Consider the following 22,317-nt stretch of genomic DNA (forward strand, 5'->3'; position numbering starts at 1 on the left):
GTAGGGCAAGCCTGCAATAATTAAATTTGTGTGAGCGGTCTTCTCATTAATCTCCTGATACTTAGCAGTTAGTTTATTGTCACCACCTACAATATCGTTGCAACCTCCAATGACAATAACTGTGTAGGATTTAGTAATCTTTTTAGTAAGTTTGTCAAGGCTGTTTACCACTCCATTTAGCTGAGCGTTTGGCTTGTAGATGACAGAAATATTTACATTTGCAGTAGGCCATATTTCAATGAGGTTTCTGTACAAATCCCTTCCATGACTATCGGAAATAAACAGTAAATCATTTTTCTTTGAACTTTGAAGTCCAAGCTTGTAGTTTTTAATAGTCTTAGTAAGTCCAATTTCATTAAATTTCACTAAAAGTTGAGGTGTGTGAACAGGCATTCTCTCAGATGTAACTGAATCTACTGGCAACTCCTTTAAAACAGGTGTTTCTTTAGATGACAATAATTCATATCTGTTAGATAGGTTGATTGAGTCAGTGACAACTTGTGATCTGTCTACAAATTTAGCAAAATGTTTAGGCACAACAAAGCTGTCATCAGTAATTTCTGTAAGTTTTTCATCTTTCAGAAGCTGTATTTCATTTTTTAGTTTTTCATTTTGCAGACTTGAATTTTCAGAATCACTTTGAAGTAGGCCTAGTCTTATTAGCGAATTTCCCTATAGGGAAGTAGCTATTACCGTAGGTCTCATGGTAAGACTTAGGCCCGGGACCGATTTACTTTTTCATTTTGATGTCCCCAGAGGCCAAAAACACGATTCGTTCAAATTTTTATATATGTATATATATATATATATATATATAGATATATATATGTATATATAGATTTATATATATATGTGTCCGTGAACACGATAACTTGAGTAATTTTTATCCGATTTTGATGAAATTTGGTTTGAAGGTGTAAGGCTGGATAAACTTGAATGAGTTCGCGATCCAGCATGATCGGACCATGGGAACAGGATTTTATGGGGGGTTTTATGGGGTAAAAATTGGTTTTTCTCACTTTTGACCCTCAAAACACAAAATTTTCCAATTTTTCTCTAAACCTTCTTAAAGAACTTAAAAAAACAAACAATTCAGTATATCAAAGTGTTTTTGTACGGTTATTGGTTACGGAGAAAACAAAAAAAAAATTTAAATTTAAAATTCCCATGTTATTCTTATGGAGAATATTGTAAAATGTTGTAGTTTGCTTGTTTATGGATATCTTTTGATCAAACTTGGCAAATATATTCATTTTATACTAAGCAATAATTATTTTACTTAAAACACACTATTTATTAGTTTCCTTGTAGCAGCAAACCTAGGTACTCGTTAAACCTAATGTTATTTAAATAGACCAATTGAAAGTCAATTCAGCCAAATGGAAATTCGCTTAGACGGCAGGTTTGCTGCGGCGGGGGTATATTATTTCTTTATGAGAGTTAGATTCTTCTGTAAATCTACTTTCCATATATGCAATTTTCTTCTTCAATGCTGCATTCTCTGTTATTAGTTCAGGGTCAGGTAACGGGTATGGTTGAATGGTTTCCATTAGATGTAAGTTCTGTCTTTTTAAGCTGTCGACTTCAGTTTGAAGCGGTTCTTCACTTTCAACTACATCATTTTTATTGTAAGTCCCTCCTGTTTTTTCTATCAGTACATTTACATTGGCAACTGATGCATTTTCTTTCAAATACATAATTTCTTTGTTTTTATCACTGAGTACCGTAACCCTTTTAAAGTATAATTTTCTTCTGATAAATTGTTTAATTTCAGTCGTAGACTTTGAACTGTTTCCTCTGCCTCAAATTCTAATACCTGAAGTGATGATTCAACTTTTTCCTTTTCAAATTTAAATTGAATCATGTCCTCGTTGGCTTTATTTAAAAAATTACTTAACTGATGTATTTTATCTTCCAAATCAATTGAGAATTCATTAGAGAAAACCTCTTCAAGCCCCGAGTGTAATGTTAACACTGACTTATCATTAGCTTGATTTTGACATAAGCTAGTCTCAGGTGTACTAGATATAACATCTAATATGTCTGCAGAGATAGCACTTTCATTGTGAGTGATATTGTTTGGAGTTTCCAAAGTGTTGCATTTAATGGGTGATTTTATAACTGATTTAAAATATTCGTGAATATTATATTCTGGTTCATAATGTTCGTGAATATTTATAATAAAACTAAACCCTTACTAGCAGAATTGCCTCGCCAATTCGCCGAAGTTAAGTTCCGAAATGTAAACAAAACAAATTAGCAGATGACACAAGTTCATAAACAGCTGATCTTGTAGTTCACAAGTTCACCGCCGTACTGCCGGGCCGCGCATCAGTCGCCCGCGCCTGCGCAGAGACCCCAGCCACAGCGCTAGATGTGCGCGGCGCTCGCAGAGACAGTGAGTCGGAGTCGGCGAGAGTCGACAGTCAGCGGGAGCAGTCGCCTGAGCAATTAGGCAGAAGAAGGACGCCCGACCCTACACTCTCGCTCACGCCAAGTAAGTGACCGACATTCGCCATTTGCCACCGTTGTACCTAGGGCGCCTAGGATAACTCGACCTCACTCGCTATCGCTTTTACTACGCCTATCATTTATTCACTGTTAATCAATTACGCTATTTGAGTCAAACGTCCGTAGGAAGTTTAGTCTTAAATTTAATTGAATATTTAGCAGAGATCTCTTTATTTTAACTTGTGATTATTCCTATCGTTCTACTATAACATAGAGTGTTATCTGTTTTGTTAAAATAACTTTGTAGATATATAACGATCAGCTTTGATTTGTGGCATATCTGAATTTCGTTCGATACATAATTTATAGACCGTGAGTTCAAAGAAGTAACGGTCAGAACTAGATTCGCCCGGTTATAGGCTAATTCCTTTCTGTTTTAATCGTGTTGTTTTATTTGTATTGTTTAAATCTACTCAAGTTCAATCGGTTCCGGTCATGCAAGGTGTTTTTTCACATTCGTGTGTTTTGTTTGTTTTGTTTATCGCATAGGTCCGTGAGAACACGGTGTTACCTAAATATAATGTGTGGTGTTTAGTTGTTAGTCAATGTTTAGCTTAATTACTATATAGCAGCACTTCAGCTGTGAGATATTTTATCTATGAGAGTAAGAGTAAATTGTTGATTTATTAGAGTGATTTTAGTACTTTGTTGGCTTCTTTACTAACAAACACGCTTTAATTTGTTTGTACATATTTCAGAACTGTACTAACCATTGTAGATATTCATTATCTTTTATACTAGAACCAGTGCACAGTAGTTATGTTCTACAGGGTGATTACTGGGAAACGCATGTTTTTGACTTTCGTAGTACAAAAGGAATATCGTTCGGCGACGGCCGGAAGTTGTTGCGATTTGTAGGGGGAAGTGTGCAGTTTCAATTTTTGCCGAGATGTGGGACCTTGAGCATCGTATGTTTGTCATGCGAAGATATTACGCAAATGGTGAATCAGACACTCAGACTCAGCGAGACTTTCGTACACATTTTAACATTGCACGGCATGGTGCTACCCCTGATCGTAACACGATATTGTGTTGGATACATAATGTTAACTCAATTGAATCCCTGCTTAAGAGGAAACCTCCTGGACTGGCAAGGACAGTTAGTACCCCTGAGACAGTTGAAAGATTGCGCCTTGCAACAGTTCAGAGTCCTAGCCGCGACGGCAGAGCAGTGAACAACGGTACCCAGAAATGTTGGAAGAATATTTCTTGCCGGAACTGCGCCATCAACGTGTCAAGATACGTAATGACGTATGGTTCCAACAAGATGGGGCAACAGTCCATACAGCTCGCATTAGAATGGAATTCCTTCGGCGAACATTCCCTAAAAGAGTTATCCCACGTTTTGGTGGTGTCACTTGGCCGAGCGCTCCCCAGGTGTTAAAATTCCAGATTTCTTTCTATGGGGATATTTAAAATCTAGAGTTTACATAAACAAACCAAAAACAATATAGGAACTTAAAGAAGCTATTCGCCAGGAAATCAACGCCATTCCTAGAGATATGTTAGCAAATTCCGTAGAAAGTTTTAAGGAACGCCTTCAACGCTGTATCAAAGTAGAAGGCGACCCGTAAAATTATCAATGTTCTCTAACCACCACCTTAGAGATGTAATTTTTAAATGCTAAATTGCAAGTAATTTTATTCTGAAATTGCATATTGTGTACACTGTTTTTCCACTCATAAATACATTTTTTGCTCTGAATTACCTGAGTACTCGTTAATTAAAAAACATGCGTTTCTCGGTAATCACCCTGTATGTTGTTGCTTAGCCGCTATTAACTGTTAATGTTCTAGGTAGTTGCTTTAATATTCTTTACTATATTTACAACTTCATTATTCACTATTCATTTAGCCTTCCACTAATTATTGATGTGTTGAACAATATGCATTTAAATATTCTAACTTATGATACGACTCCGCTACTAACACACTAATCTTCGATATTGCTTCAAATCTTAGCATAACGCTTAACCTTTGCTTAACCTTTGACTATCGATGCTTAACTAAGGCTTTGGGAAAACTGATTGGCTTTGGGAATTTTAATTAGCCGTGACATTAGACAGTTAAGCCCCAACTTCTATTTCCATTCTTCACCTATTCCTTGATTCCTGGACTGTTTGCTAATTGAGTGATCTGTGTGTTGTATGTATTGTGTGTGTGCAGCTAACTGCTTTGGTTAGCTGTAGTTTGCTAAGTAGCTTTTCTTCTTTCTCTATTACTTCGGGCACACCGGAAATAAGTTAGTTATAAGTTAACTTTAACCTATTCCAGAAAACCCGGAAATAAGTTAGTTATTAGCTAGATTTAATCTATTCCGGAAAACCCGGAAATAGGTTATTTATAAGTTAGCTTTAATTACTTCGGGCACACCGGAAATAAGTTATTTATAAGTTAGACTTAAGCTATCCCGGAAAATCTGGGAATAAGTTAGTTTTTAGTTAGGCTGAATCTATTTTAAATAAGTCTTTGTGTGCTCAACCTGTCTGTCTGTGTGTGTGTGTGTGTGTGTGTGTGTGTGTGTGTGTGTGTGTGTGTGTGTGTGTGTGTGTGTGTGTCGTATGTTACTCTTTCTATAACGACCCCCTTCTCCGCCCTACTCTGTATGTTCGTTTGCACCTTTTCATATTCCTACTCTCTCACGGGGCTTTGAACTAGTCCACTCGCCCGAAACGCATTGTATTATTTTAAATAATAAAGACGCATCTAAACTAATTCTGCTCGGTCCGTGGCGCATGGACGTAGGGCAGTACATTAAATAAATGATTAATACTCCACCGAGGATGCTGTGAACAGAGTCGCGCACAAAGCTATAACTTCGAAACAAAATCTCGCTCTCCCTCTTTTATTCGCTCGTTTCCTGGCGATGATGAGGCACAAATAAAGCCAAGAGGCATAACATTCCCGCTTGAGCCAGGAAAACGACATTAGGTGACAAAAGCGGGAAACACGACCAAAATTGACCCCCGGAATAACCCAGCTCGGCTAGGCTATCAGGGGCGCGTAGCTCCTCGACCCGAAAAATTAACGAAACACATCCGGAAGCGGGTTACACTCTTTACTACATAGTATTAAAATCGAGAAACATAAACATTTTTATTCAAAGGAAGGTATAATAAATTATTAACTATTTGGAGCAGGAACATATAGCGGAAGAGGTATAAATAGCTGGGAACAGAAATTGTCCTGTTTTCAAGTTTTAACCCAAATAAGATCTGCAAAAGCATTAATTAATCTGGTTGTCACAAAGCCATAATTACTTCCTTACCTTTGGTAATTCGGCTACAATTTTCCCAAATAGGTTACTGTGTTCTCTTTCTTGAGTCAGAATATTTTTTCTTGTGACTTCAATTTTAATTTTCAAAACTCCTCCGGTCAAAGCTACTACATTAACCTGCAAAATGTAAGGTTTGATGTAATTAGCTGATATGGAGACGAGGAACAATACAAGAAAGGACGGGAGAGTATCATTATACAGTTTTATTTGGGGTCAAAATTTTTACTCTGTGCATTTCTTACAAAATTGAAATTGAATGTTGAGAGATACTTAAAAAGAGATACTTGTCCATCGATGATTCATTTTCTCCTACAGTTGCTCATGGAACTAACTCACGACGATCTAGTGGCCCCTACAGTTCAAGTCCAAAAATCAATGTGAATGTTGGGATGATGTTTCATGTCCCTGAGGTAGCCCTGCACGTTTAACACACGTTTTTTAATCATTTACAATTTAGATAGTTGAAGGCTACACAAAATGTTCTGTCACTAAAAACTCACTGTTCTCACACTGAAAACTCTACAAGACATAAATAAACACAATTAATAAGCTCTGGGGAAAATAGTTTGACAAACTTACAGTTATAGTCCTTCTTTGGCCAGGGTAGAGGATCAGTTCAGGAACCGAAATATGAACATGTGCTGCCGAATCCTTCCTCTGGCCATCCACGTAACATGTCTTGCTTAAGCTATACTCTGCCGGGTGAGAGAGTTCATTGAAAACAATGAAGTCCATTGACTGTGGAGTCATCACACATACACAGGCATCATCATCTCCCTCGAAATCTGAAATAAACCCACTTTATTCTGAAAAAAACTAACACTTCAAGAAAGAGTAGAAAAAGTAATATTAATTATTGTTGATCAACTACCATTGAGTGTAACTTAGCGGGATGATATACCAGACATTGCTGTTTTGAGACTATCCAGCTGTACTTTATTGCAGTGACCACTTTTGATGCTTGCCCACCACACCGATATTGTAAAAGTACTTCACAATCTTTACACCACAACAAACAATTTGTAAATTATTATTATGTACTTTAATTTACTCGCGATATTACTGTATGTTGTGACTCAAACGGGTGGCCAGGTATTGTAAATGCTGATAAGTAATCACACTGGATAAATTGTATCTATTTTTATTGAATGTAACTAAAAGTAAACTCATTCATAGAAATTGTAATGATCAACTATACAAAAATAAGTAAAAAATTTTAACATTAAAAACAATAAACATCTGTCTTGACCTTATTTGAAATTATACAAATTAACTAAACCATATGTAGTCAAGATAGACTGAAGGATATGACACTGTAATTCTTGACGAATGCACAATTAAGAATATCGTTTTGTATTGTCTTACAAGCCAGGATTACTTTTCTTTACTTTACTTATGGTTGAAATGGCAACCATACAAAGTAGATATTTTAAGCCAAGTATGAATGGATCCAGGTCATGGTTACAGGCTGTTATATATATATATACAATGTACAGACTGGGACGGGTGGTGTCGTCCTGTAATCCAACTACTAGGAGGTCACGAATTGTGAATAATTATAGGCATGCACTGTGGATGCGATACTCCCTGGTGTGGATTAACGTCCGCACGAGTGAGTACTACGACTATCCGCAATACTATCCTGATAATTAGACCAATTCGTATATACCAAGGAAAAAATGTGGTTCGGATTCCACTATAAACTGTAGGTCCCTTAGTCGCCATTCAGCTGTATGGGCTATAAATTAACAGCTGTGTCTAAGGAATATGTCGGCCTTAGTCACTAACAAGACTACAAGATCGCGCCACTCATCATACACTCATCTCCATTCATACTTGGCTTAAAATACCTACATTGTATGGTCACCATTTCAAAGAAAAGTATAAAGTAAAGTATGATGAGTTATTTTGCACAAAAAAACCAAAACCGTAACGAAGATTTAATATACCGGTACATGTATATATGTGTTTCAATGTAAGGTACGTTTAAAGGATTCAAATGTGCAGAAAATGTGATCCATCAGCCCATATCTTAAGAGCTGGGCTCACATACTAATAGAGAAAGTTTGCCTTAGGCCTAAATAAAATTATTTACAATGAAACTAAATTTATTGTAAATAATTTTAATTTACCAGTAATGTTGCAGACGGAGACGGATGCAGAGTTGATGGAACTTGATGCCACTCCTCTGCAGAAGCTACTATCCCCTGTTGAAAATCATAACCGTATTTGAAAAAAATAGCAGAAATTTCTAAACATATCAATTGAATCCAAAATACTTGATAACATCAAATATTAAACTGAATAAATTGTTTGCTGTAATTTATTTGCACTAAATTTCAGTATAAGTCTGATTGCAAAGACAGTAAAGACTAAATATATTTTCCGTCATACTATTGTGGGGTAAACTACTGTTTCAAATACTCTCAGCTGTGATTGATACTAACCGTTACTAGATGGGTTGTTGTAAACTAATGGTAAAGCGTAAAACTCTAAGACACGGATATTTTCTATACTTACTTACTTACTTACTGCTGCTGGCCACTGGTACCCTAGATGGTACTTGGCCTCCCCAACACACTGCCTCCATAGGTCTCTGCTTCTTGCATCTTCCTTCCTTCTCCCTAGCTTCCTCAGGTCTTTCTCCACTTGGTCGAACCATCTAAGTTTCGGTCTTCCAAGGGGTCTTCTACCTTCTGGGTTATTCCTCAAGATGTTCTTTGATAGGGAGTTGTCATCTTTTCTTAGAATATGCCCTGCCCATCTCAGTCTTCTGCTCCGTACCTCAGCGACAATATCCGGATCCTTAAATAATTCTCTAAGTTCCCAATTATGTCTCGATCTCCATTGTCCATCCTCAAAAATCGGTCCGTACACTTTCCTCAAAATCTTGTTCTCAAATACAATAGCTTTCCTTTCTGATTTCTTGCTTAAGATCCAATTTTCTGAACCATACAGGAGAACTGGTCTGATGATTGTCTTATAAATCCTGAGTTTGGTGGTGTGGGATATTATTTTTGAAGTCAGTAACTTGTGACAGGCCGAAAAACTTTTTTGTGCTAGGTTTAATCTATTTTGAATTTCTAGCTCTTCATCATTATCACTGGTGAGGATGACTCCCAAATACTTGAAATTTGTTACTTTTTTAAATTTATACTTTTCAATTTCAATGTAGTTGTTATTTTGGTATCTTGGTTGGTCATCATCTTGTTTTCTTCCACATGTCATAAACTTGGTTTTCTCTTCATTTATGTATAGCCCCATTTTTCTTGTATGTTCAATAAGCATTTTCGTTACATCTTTCATTTCTTCTATATTATGTGTAATTAATACTATGTCATCTGCAAAAGCTAGCAAGTTTATGTTTGTTCCTATCTTAATCCCTACTTCTGTTTTTCTTATCTCCTGAAGAGCTGTTTCTATGGCTAAATTGAACAGCAATGGAGATACCCCGTCTCCCTGCCTCACACCCGTGTTCAACTCAAAGTCTTCCGATACGTCTCCATTTACTCTAACTTTGCACTTAGAACCTAAAACACTCAATTTTGCTAGTTCTATAAGTTTTCTTGGTATACCTAGATGCTCCATGTTTATCCACAATTTCTTCCTATTTATGGAGTCATAAGCCTTTGAAAAATCAATGAAGAGGCAACAGAATGATTTGTTAAATTCATAATACTTTGCTATTGACTCTTTAAGAATGTAGATTTGATCCGTCGTTGATCTGCCTCTGCTGAATCCTGCTTGATGCTCTCCAACAATATCTGTTGTGTATTCCTCTAGTCTTCTCTGAACTATTTTGGAAAGTATTTTGTAGGTGACATTTAGGAGAGATATGCCTCTGTAGTTATTGCAGTCTTTTTTGTCTCCTTTTTTGTGAATTGGTACAACTAGGGCTTCACAGTCTATACAGGTTCAAAAAATTAATCACATCTCCCCCACCCCACTTCGGATCACTCATGATTACTTCAGAAATTATTCAAAATGAACTAGTATAAACAAATCAGGCAGACAGCACGTGGTGCAAGTAGCCGCTAGTCTGCTATCGAAGCTGTCACACTGGGCTACAGTCGCTACTTGATAGCTGCTAGTTGGTCACGTGACTCACTAGCGCAGTTTAGTAGCACGGAAAGTTGGGAGTAAAATTTCACTAGCGCGCTACTCTTAGTAGCTGCTACTGCCTATGTCACATTGGCTACTTAGTAGCTGCTATTTCGCTAGCTGCTAGTAAAGTAGCGTAGTGTGACACAGGCTTTAAAAGTAGTCTACTAGTGATGTTAAGGAGTGTTTACAAACATGGTTGATTCAAATAATATTCCTGAATTTATATTAAAATAGAAAATGAACTAGCAGTTGCTACCTGACACTTCACCTTCACGCCGAGGATATGAAGATGAATATAATAAATTTAAGTACAGGTGTCAAGAACAAAATGTACAAATGGGATGAGTACGTGATGAAACTGTGATTGTGTTTATGTCTAAAAAGCTCATGAAAATAAACCGAAATGTTGTGTGTACTTGTAAACAACAGAAATGTAAATATTGATAACATTAGGATAACCTGAAATTTTCTAACGTCCGAAAAAAATCTTAAATTATGAAATAAAATGTGGTATGACAAAAAGTACCGTTAAGGACTCGTCCAAACAAAATACTATTATGTAGCCTAAAAATATTATTCAAGGAAAATATTTTAAGGAAAACACTGTACACATTATTTATACAATGTACATGTAATAATAAAAGTACTTACCCTCAACTATCGATGACATTGTCTTTTCTTTTTTCGAATCATTGCTGCTCTGGGAATCTAAAAAAGATTGCAATCAAATTGACTAGCTTCATTCACTCGAATATTTTACCTGATAAAAATGATATCTATTATTACCTGATCTTTACGTCAGTGGCGGATCCAGAGGAGGGCGAAGGGGCGACCGCCCACCCCTCCCTCGGGCATACATATACATATATTTTTTGACTTTATAGGCTTACCTGCGTCAGTAGTCCAAAATTGTGTTTTATTTCAACTAATGTTGATCAAAGCTGACATGTTTCGTTGCACTGCAACATCGTCAGAGCTTTACGTCAAAACCATCAAATAATTTAAACTTAAAATACAACATTGGACAACGGAATATCTAAACACGAAATAACACGAAAGCGCTATCATGACACGGCACGGCAGCGGTTGTAGGTAGACTGGACACAGGTTATGTAACTTTGTCTCGTCCTTCTTTGTTATCAGCTCGGTGGTCAGCTGTTCCAGATGAGATAACAGTGCTGAAGAGGGAGTGGGACTTGAACTGTAGTTTATCGTTCAGGATGTATTCCTTGTGTTCTTCGTTTATGTTCATTTTATATATTTCGTACTCCTCAAGTGTGTCCAACTTATTACCTTTCCCACAATAATGTAAAACTTCCAAGCCGGTAATAATTTCACTCATAGAGTGATTACAATCTACAACGTGTTGAGCAAACCGAGATTTTTGTTTATGGTGTTTAGGATTTGGTCGGTGTTCTTTATATTGAGTTTGGAAGGCACGGCCTTTTTGCCCCATGTATTTACTTGGGCAATCCGGACAAGATATCCTATACTCGCCAGTTTTTATCTATTTTGTCACCTATCTCAATTTTATTCGTCAATACGTTTCTAGTACGGTTTGTAGTTCTAAAGGCTAGTTCAATGCCTTGTTTAGCGAGTTCTTTCTTTAATGCGTGTGACTATATTCCACGCAGACATTTTTTTTCTTCTCTGAGCTGTCAATCTTCACACCTTGCTTGTTTTTATGTTTTGTGATGAGCCTATCTACTAAACCGCTTTTATAACCATTGACTGTAGCTATATGTTTTATAATTTTGCATTCAATTTCATAATTTACTGCGTTTAGTATGGAACTGTTAACATCCTGTGGACCAATGAAATAAATGCTGAAATTTTTTGAGAATATGGATGGTATGAGGTGTTGTGGATTGATTGTTTGTACAGAAGTGGTTGGTTTCCTGTATACATGCTATAATCTAAACTGTCGACAGTCTTTCTTTATGGAAAATTCTACCATTGAGTCTTCGCAGATGTAGATTTTCATTTGGTGGAGTGCCGGCACCGGAGAGTCTACATCTGGATGATGTAATCTTTTTCAAGTAATTTTCCTGAATTGTACAAACAGGTATTCTTACAAAAATTGCTCTAAATAAAGCCATTTTTCTGTTTTCTTTGTTTTAAAAGTGCATACCTTTCTGGGGCTCCCAATATGAAAATTAAATGTAAACAGGATGAAAATGTAAATGTTTTACATATTCTTATATCGAACATATGAATTTGCTGCAATTAGTGTTTACCATTAGATAGAGGCATGATGGGCCTAGCTGTCCCTGTTGTCTCCGGGCTCTTGATGACCATCCCGAATTGCGGCCTCTCTGAGTCGACACCTCCCTCTAGACAACCCAGTGGTTCACTACCACTGATAAGAAAACCACTTGCTGTCATTCTTTCTCCATCAACACTGCAACAAGACAACTCTTAGACTGGGCTCTTAGACAACAGGTAGCTGGGTGGATTTAGTATACATTTCAAATTTCAATTTTGATAGGTTGAATCTTGGTCTTCGGGAGATGACCAGGTCATAGAGAAAGCGAAAATAGTGGAAAAATCTACACAATTTATATACACTCACTCACTCCCATGACGATTTTTTTCAAAAGCAATAAATTTGCGTTCTTCTTTTTTGTTAAAAATCCAAGTTTCCGCTCCATATTTTTTTCTAACTCCACACAATTTATAAGCTTTTTTATTTTTTAAGATTATTATACGTATTAAAGCAGTGGCGGCGATAACGGGCCCGGGGTATGAGGGGGCCCGCGAGCTAGAGGGGTCCGTGAGCCTTGATCGGGATTTTTCGGTAAATTTTACTGGGACACGGGTCCGCAATTGTGTGACAGGCTCAGCCACATAGGCCCTCTATCAAAACAATATCTATATAAGAATTACCATACGTTTTTATGACAAAAATTTGTTAAACCCAGTACGAGCACTAGGATAAGTAGTTTACGAGTGAAAATTTAAAAACATACGTTTTCATGTCCCTGGCCTTTTACTTCGTAGATACTGGATTTGTAGTTTATTATTATGTGTTTTAATATTTTTTGGGACGGGGGCAACATGTTACACACATTTATTTAGTTTTAAATAGGTTCTAGGTATTTTTTTCGTATTTTTAAAGTCTCGAAATTCACGACCATGACGTGTCCCTAGGGTACATTTTCCAACTTTCACGCTGTTTTTAGACTAATTATTCATGCCGAAATATATAAAGCCATATTTTTATGTCATCAATGGTTATTAAACTTACAAAAAAGGAGCATATTATAATTTTATTGTCATTGCAGACTGACTACCATGACAAAATAAGTCTGTCCCTCGATTTGGCGTGACGACCATTTGGGAAAAATTTTCAACTTTGGAGCACGACAGGGGCAAGCCTGGCGTCGATGGAGTCAGTTGGTTTTAGAGACTAGTTCGGGGTGTACGTCAGGATTGTAGTGCCGGTCGATTTGAGTTGAAAGGAGGAATTACAAGGTTCATAAAGGAAAGATTGTGTTTTTTGTAATTTTGGTGTGTCCATGACCGTACGTAGTAATTCGATGAAGTAGACATGGTGTTAATTTTTGTTTATAAGCTATTTCAATTGCTAGATCAACCTAGAAGTCCACTTTGTATCCTCGAACATGAGGTACAGGGCTACCGCCAGAACAGAGCCAAATAACACGTAATTTCACGACCAAAGTTTCACGACCATCGCGGTTTTTTTCACGACCAATCCAGCCTTATGGATTATAGTGTGTTTGGTCGTGACAATAACCTTAATATAATTGTAAATTGAACAGTTTAGTTCAATTGAAACACATAGTTTTATTATAACTAACAGTATAATTGAAGGATTGTTTGGAAAGATTTAGATTATTCCACACAATTCACGACCGTACCGCTTGTCCCTGACCATCACGTTTATGATTTCTATAATAAAAATTTCAAAAATTAAAATATCGTCATATTTCAATGTTTTATGCACAAAAGAAGCACACCTCTGAACTCAATCTACAAATTCAAATGTAAACAATAACAATAATAACATAATATGACATATGATTATACACAGATAAAGAAATACTTTTAACCAAACATGCCCCTTTTCACAAATCTAATTTTTTGTTTTTGAAGCTTTGACTATTCTGGTTCTGGCACGTTCAATGAAGGGTCGAATATACCACGAATTACGACGCAACTTTCTCCCATTTACTTCAACAATGTATGATCTGTTTCCCAGCACATCAACTATTATACCTTCTTCCCACTGAAGGTTGGAAACATTCCTGATTAATACTTTTTGTCCCTTCATGAAAACACTGGCTTTATTTAGTGCTGTTTTATTATACTGCATACCCTGGCCAAGTTTGCTTGTCACTTCTTTATCATCAATAATCCGTGGATTTGATGGTATTACAGGTAACACAGTATTCAGAACTCTACTTTGAAGTAGTTGCGAAGGAGAATACCTCAGATTCGCAACTGGAGAAGACCGATAATTTAGAAGATATAAACTGAAGTCTGTTTTCTCATGCTTTGACTTTTGCAACATTGACTTAACTATGCCTACTGCTTTTTCCGCGAGTCCATTACTGCGAGGATAATGGGGACTAGTACACTTTACTTCAAACTTCCACAATTTACTGAAGTCAATGAATTCTTGAGAGTTAAATGGGACATTGTCACTTACAAAAATACTTGGTATTCCAAAACGAGCAAAAATTGGCTTCAATGCAGTAATGACAGTAGTTGCTTTTTTATCTCGAATACGCTCAACTTCAATCCATCTTGAGTAATAGTCTATTAACACTAAATAACTTTGATCGTCGAAATCGGCTATGTCTGCTGCTACCTTGTAAAAAGGCATGTCAAAAACTTCATGAGGTTGAAGTGGCTCTTTCAATTTTGCTCGCATAAACTTAGCGCAAGTAGCACAGCTGTCAATAAGATTTTTCAAATCTGAAACTAATCCAGGCCAGTAAACAAGTTCTTGAGCTTTCTTCTTTAACTTGTTGAATCCCAAGTGAGTTTCATGGAGTGTCTGTAAAGTATATCTTCGCATAGATGGTGGCACTATCAACCTTTCGTTAAAATACACTAGTCCATCTTGAACTGTTAGGTAATTTCTTATTCTAAAATAATGCATTAGTTCATGGTTATTCGGCGAAACTTTGCTGGGCCATCCTTCTTGATAAAACTGCATAACTTTGTATAAGGATTCGTCTTCATTTGTAGATTTTATGTACTGATCCATTGTAATTATGTTTCTTGATACCAAATAATCCAGCTTCTGCTTAAGACGATCCATTAATTTGTTAGGTATTCTACGGGCAGGTGAACTTCTTGGGACAGCCCCTTCCTTAAGTTTCAGTTTCAGTACTTCAGGAAAACAACCTTGGTTTACAAATACATCTTTATTCTCTTCAACCAGCGTTTGTACGTCGGGTATTTTGCTTACTGCATCAATAGATATCCTCTTGATGAGGCCCATTGCAATAGATGAATTAAGTCCTATTATTGGTGTCGCCTTTTCAGAATCAATCACAATAAATGTGATGTTGTACAATTTAGAAGCCACTGTAACTGGCAGTGTTACTTCCCCCACTGTGATTATCTTGAACCCACAAAAAGCCTCAAGCTTGGTTGTTGATGGTTGAACCTCAAAGCACTTAGGTAGAGATACGCTATCAAGATCTTTGGTGGAAAGAATATTAACATCTGCACCAGTGTCAATCTTAAATACGATCTTCTTTGCATTTATATTTAATATTACTGTCCAGTGACTTGCTTTGATCCTGTTAACATTGACTATAGCCCCCACTTCATCGTTAAGCTTCCACTCTGACTGTGTTTCATCAATTCGAGCAGTAGATTCTAATTCATGGCCATTGAAAATTTTTGTCTTGCATACTTTAGCAAAGTGATTGGGTTTGTAAAGGGTTTGTAAGGTACGTAAAGCGCCCAGTACAACATGTTCCACCTATCAGGAAAAATTATGGAAATTGGGCCAAAACTAACATGGAGAAAGCAAGTATAAGTAGTAGTCTTTGGGGGACTTAAAGAGGGGAGTAAGGGGAGCAACACCACCGCCTCCACCTCCACCACCCGCCTCCTGCGGCCGCACCTCCCCCCCCCCTGCACCTCCCCCCCCCCCTTGCACCTCCCCCTCCCCTTGCACATCCCCCTCTCCTTGCACATCCCCCCCCTTGCACCTCTCTCCCCCCCCCCCCACCCTTGCACCTCCCCCCTTGCACATCCCCCTCCCCTTGCACATCCCCCCCCCCCCTGCACCTCCCCCCCCCCTTGCACCTCCCCCCCCCTTGCACCTCCCCTTCCCTTGCACATCCCCCCCCCCTTGCACATCCCCCCCCCCCTTGCACCTCCCCCTCCCCTTGCACATCCCCCCCCCCCCTTGCACCTCCCCCCCTTGCACCTCCCCCCCCCCCTTGCACATCCCCCTCCCCTTGCACCTCCCCCTCCCCTTGCACCTCCCCCCCCCCTCCTTGCACATCCCCCTGTCCCCCCAACTTACCTATCCAACACCTCTTAGGATGTGCCAGACCACCCACGGAGCGAGGTGCTGGTGGCTGTCCCTTTGATCCTTCAATACAAAAGAAAACAATTAACGGTGGCGGCGCTCCCTTTGATCCTTCGATACAAAGAAAACCACTTACGAGTGAGTGACAGATCAATTAGTTGAGTTTAAAAAAGCTTTTACGAGATGCGGTCTCTTTGTTTGAGGTTTATTAGACTAGGCGTCGGTGTGGCGGTGGCAACGTCTCGCTCGGATTCTCAGAACTGCCAATTACGGATGATTAATAGGTACATCAGTTGTGTACTAACAGCTTTTACGAGGCGCAATCTCTTTGTTTGAGGTATATTAGGCTAGGCGTCGTGTGGCGGTGGCAACGTGTTTGTTGACAAAGCAACAGCTTTATTATCAGCTTCCTAGAACCATCCAGGTCTCTATGGTGGATGCCTGACAGCACTTATAAGTCTGTTACTAGCCTGCTAACCGTCTACATCAGTATCTACTTCGCGATGGAGATCAGTGCTAGAGATATGATTAATCTATCACTGAATAAAGCTTATGTTGGTCGTAAACGTAAAGACATGCGATGTTTGCTATTGATTAATAGTGTGTTACAGAAAGCACGAAAAGTGTTTTTAAATGAGGCATTCTTCGGTGGTCATAGTTCTAATAGCGAAGAAACATCATCCACGTAGCTAGGTGGTAATGTCAGCTTGTAATTACATCATCTTGTGATTATTAACATCAGAGTAGTTGTTGATTTATCCGCAGCAACACGCTAGTGGCGCTGTCAATATCACAATACATCCGACAATTCAGTTAGTTCTGCGCGTGCAGTGAGTACAGTCGTTACGTGCGCGGTTTGTGTTTATTAATATTATGTCTACGAGTATTGCCGATGCAGAAGAAACTATTCGTTTGATTATGGAAGAGATACATGCGATGGAAGATAACACAATTAGTACTTTTCCTATGAATCATGCAGAGGAGGAGCATCAGATGCAACAAAATGAGAAAAAGAAAATTATCAAGAAACCTGTGAAGACGACTAGTGATGTGAAATATGTACAAATCGATAGTGGCAGCGAAACTAAAAAAAGAGAACATGAACAAGACGCACAACATGCAGGATGGATATTCAAATCTACAATTGATTCGCCGGTTATAATGTGGATAGACGAAGATTTTCAATACACCGTACAGAATCCTGCTAATCGAGGTCGAGTTTTATTGAAATTACAATTATTTGACGAAGGAGTGCAAACACACAGTTCCGGCATATATTTGAATGAAAAGAAAGGAGATAAAATATACAACAGTGTGAATAATTTACTGACACAATTAGAAAATTTATGGGTTGATCGTTTGACGGGAGTTCCAAAAATACACGGTGTGATACAGTCGATGATGCCACTACCCGCATGGCGTAGACCAATCGATTGCGCAATCGAAAACGGTGGAAGAATTAAACAAAGGAAGAAACGTTCTGTGGCGCCAGTGACTATGATGCAATCGGATGAGACAAAAAATAATGTTAACAATAGCGATGATTCCAAGAAGCCACGTGTTGACGCGCAGCTGCAGTCGAGGGGACGAAACAAAAAGAAACAACTACAAAAAACCGGTTTGTGCTAGAAACTTCTACAGGGGTGGATTCTGAGAAATATTGCGACACACCTGCATTCTTCTCTCCACCACTGTGCTGTCGCTGCTGCAACAATTCATTCCTCGTCCAACCACTGTGTGGATCGAACGTGTGTACAGTTTCGCTTGACTTTAACTTTTTTTAATAACACATTTATTATGTCGAAATGCGAGTCAGTCAGTGTCAATGGTAGTGGAGGTAGCAACAGTGGTGTGATGAACTTGAAAAATGAACTCAACACCGTGCAAGTAAACACGCCGTACACGAAGATCGTCGATCTCCGTGAAGAGTGCTCTTATCGTATTGTGAAATTCGAACGAGTGACCACGCCGTACGGAGAGACTGTCATGGCCGTGCTGGAGGGACTAGCCGGCGATGAACACTACATGCGTGTCTACCTACCACGACGCTACAACGAGGCGATCACAGATCAACGCATTGACCAGTACAACAGGGGATTCGAAGATAGACTTAACCTCGTCAGAAGAAGCGCTCCACCTGGCAGTAAATATACTCCGTTGGAGTTTGTTTGAAACAAATTTAAATTTAATTTTTACAAAAACTGCATTCATGTACATAAACTTTATTTTTTATTTTTAATAACCTCAAATCTAATGAAAATTGTAATTTTCTTAAAATGATATTGTAACTTTGATAGGTTTTGTAAGTCAATACGTATAGTCACGTTCAGAGCATAATCAATTCGTCTTTTATTTACACTCCTTATTCCCTATTGTTATAAATTAGTTTGTAGTGTTGTCAGTGTAGTTAGTAAGTCAGTAGGTGAGATGGACTTGAGGTGGAAGCATCCATTTTCGGCCTTAGTGGCCGGCCCTTCGGGGTCTGGAAAATCACAGTTTGTCATGCGTTTTATAGACCATGCTAATGAAATATGTGATACAGATTTTGCTAACATATATTGGCATCATCCTCACTCAAATGATAATGTGCAGCAGAACAGCAGTAACAGTGGCAGAGGCAGTATTGTCCAGTATAAAAACACTCTGCCAGACATGAACGATTTCGATGGTAGTGTACCTAATTTGATCATAGTGGACGACATGATGCGTGAAACAAACGACAGTGTAGTGGATTTATTTACAAAAGGCTCACACCATAGGAACTTGAGTGTTTTCTTTATAACGCAGAATCTATTTCATCAGGGCCGAGGTCAGAGAGACATCTCATTGAATGCTCATTACATAGTGTGTTTTAAAAACCCCAGAGATCGGGCTCAGATAAAACATTTAGCCCGTCAAATTTATCCGGATAGTACAAAATTTATAGAAGAAGCATATGCGGACGCTACACGTGATCCGCATGCGTATCTATTAATAGACTTGAAACAGTCCACACCGGATGAGATGCGCATTCGTTCGACTATCTTTCCGGACGATCCGATTAATTCTGTGTACCTGCCGAAAACAAGCAATGTCAGCGGTCACAATAAATAGAAAACGTCTACAGCGGATCAGTATCAGTCGTCATGTCGCAGTGTGTGAGGAAAGACGCAGCTCTACTGACGGCACTGGTGCACGCTACACCGAAGGAACGTAAAGCGCTGTTAAAAGTGTGTGACCTCAGTCGTATACGATCAGTGTGCGAGTGTGCATACAACCTGTTGCGTGGTAACGTAGCGGTGTCCGATAAACGCAAAAGACAATTGAAAAAGTATAAATCAACTCTCAGGCGATTGGTGAAACGAGGTGAGAGTTGGGCCAAGAAACGCAAGTATCTAGTACAAAAAGGAGGCGGATTCCTACTACCAATACTGTTGAGCACCGTACTACAAGCCGTACTTCATAAATCCATTACGTAATAATACAGTAATAACACAATGATGGAGTACGCGAAGAAAATGGTTGTTGTTCCGCAAGAGTTAATCGAACGGTTCAAAAACAGCAATATCAATACCACCAACAACATGGATGATAGGAAATCATCGTCACGTCGATTCGGTGGTGACAGCGGTGATAGTATCGATAACGAAATGCATCGTATATTGATGGATAAAACTTTGAGCGATTATGAAAAATGGAAACAGTATCAACAGGTGCTGCAGAGATTTTTACATTTTGCCTCCGTCAATAGACAACCGATCAATATACCGATCATGGAGACAGCATCGTCATCATCATCATCATCATCATTACTGCAAGCAGCAACAGCGTCGCCACCACCCGGTACAATGGAGGAGATTGTGGACACGTTTTCCAAATCGTACAAGCCGGACGTGCGTAATCTGTTACGATTTATCGTCCGCGAAGGTAGTGTGATAAATTGGGATAAGAACTTTGCGGTGTATGTGCGAAATGAAAAAATTCCCGATTCAAATATCGTGGACATATTACACTGCATAGTGAGAGTACGTATGGTAGATTACATGCCCGCCGGGTGGTACGAAGTCATGAACGGGTTACGCGACATGAATGTGCCCAAGGAGTATATCAACAATTCTACAGCATTACAGTATCTGGGTGCGGGATACAGATCGTTACGTGGTGACGCAACGTCAGCTGTAGCGAGTAGTTCGATCACATCATCGACTCCGAGAACACCTATGCGTGATCGTTTACGTTCGGCTTACAATCAGCAGCGTACGTTATCCCCTACGTCACCATTACCCTCGTTGGCGGCTCATCGAAGACAACGACAGCTTGATAGAGATCAATTACAATCGCCGTTGGACAGGTGGGAACCGTTTTCGCCGTAGTGCGGATAAATCATGAAACGAGTGTACTACAATCCCGAAGATCCTGCATCATACGGTGGTGTCACACGTCTATTACATGCGATACGCGAGAAGGAGGGAAAAGTTAAGAAGAAGAAGAGGACAAAACGGCAAACAGTGCTGGACTGGTTACGGACACAAGACACTTACACGTTGCACAGACCGGTGCGTCAACGATTCGCCCGCAACCGTTACGTGGTATTCGGTCCTGACGAACTGTGGCAAGCGGATTTGAATGATATGCGCGGTCTGAGCTCGTTCAACGATGGAATCAACTATCTGCTGACAGTGATAGATGTGTTCAGTAAACGACTTTACGTGATAGCGTTGAAAACAAAAAGCGGCAAAGAAGTGGCCGACGCATTCGAGAAAATATTTAAAAAACCCTCTGTCACGGTACCGCGCTGTCTACAGACGGACAAGGGAACTGAGTTCACCGGCGTCAAGGTAAAACAGTTGTTCAGAAAATACGACGTTAGATATGTTACAACACAGAACCCTGACGTGAAAGCGGCGGTCGTGGAACGTGTGAACCGCACTTTGAAATCACGCATGTGGCGTTATCTTACGTATAAAAACACGTACCGTTACATCGATGTGCTACAACAACTGGTGAACGCCTACAATCACACTGCGCACAGCAGTCTGGGTACTACTGCTGACGGCAGAGCTGTACGTCCGATTGATGTGAAGAAAGCAGATAAGAAACTCGTATATCGAGTGTGGCGACACATGTACAGTAGTGGCAGCGGCATCAAGACTAAATTACCTAAGCGTAGAAAGGCAAAATTTGTGGCGGGCGATACGGTACGTATTGCAAAAGAAAAAAATATTTTTGCCAAAGGATACGAGACGAATTGGAGTAAAGAAGTGTTCGTGGTGGACCGCGAGTACGGTCATCATCCGTTACCGTTGTACGTGTTGCACGATTTGAACGGGTCACCGTTGATTGGTCGTTTCTACGAAGAAGAATTGCAAAAAGTCACCTTGCCACCAGACCGACTGTACGAAATCGATAAAATATTGGACACCAAAGGCAGTGGCCGCAGTAAGCGTTATCTCGTCAAGTGGAAAGGTTACGGTGACGAGTTCAACTCTTGGATACCAGCGTCAGAAGTGAAACAATTATAAAGGACAACAACCGCGTATCAGTGACAATGAGTAAACATAATCAGTTCTATTTGACCTTGCCCAGTAACAGTTCAATGAATTACTACCCGAACAACACAGTGGCTGATTATATAACTCAACTACCTACGTCTATACATCTGACGGATGGTGAATGGGAAGTGGCACTAGTTGAAGCGCATTACCCCTGTTCATTTCTGACGGTGAGCGATGATGCGAAGATATTTATCTACCATGAAGATCGCAGCGCTATAGCCACTGGCGGTGCTGACAAAACCAATAAAGTCAAAGTGGACATTCTCAAAGTGGAGCCTGGCAACTATAGCGATATTACAGAATTGATACAAGTGTTGAACGCCATGGAACGCTTGAGGTTTTACGCCACTTTCATGTACGATGAAAACACCA

At 39.1% G+C, this 22,317-nt stretch overlaps 1 protein-coding gene across 1 annotated transcript; it reads left to right on the top strand.

The window, feature by feature from the left end:
• Nucleotides 1–20,775: 20,775 nt before the first annotated feature.
• LOC129000203 (uncharacterized) lies at nt 20,776–21,912 on the top strand. Its single transcript, XM_054427158.1, has one exon. The coding sequence runs from the start codon at nt 20,776–20,778 to the stop codon at nt 21,910–21,912; it is 1,137 nt and encodes a 378-aa protein (XP_054283133.1).
• The last annotated feature ends 405 nt before the right edge of the window (nt 21,913–22,317 follow it).

The sequence above is a fragment of the Macrosteles quadrilineatus genome, unplaced genomic scaffold, assembly GCF_028750875.1.
Source record: "Macrosteles quadrilineatus isolate MER2022 unplaced genomic scaffold, UCM_ALF_1.0 Scaffold_8__2_contigs__length_117827958, whole genome shotgun sequence".
NCBI lineage: Eukaryota > Metazoa > Arthropoda > Insecta > Hemiptera > Cicadellidae > Macrosteles > Macrosteles quadrilineatus.

Bases quoted from the DNA above. Each gene is read 5' to 3' on its own strand.
- LOC129000203 (XM_054427158.1), top strand. From the start codon at position 20,776: ATGAAACGAGTGTACTACAATCCCGAAGATCCTGCATCATACGGTGGT.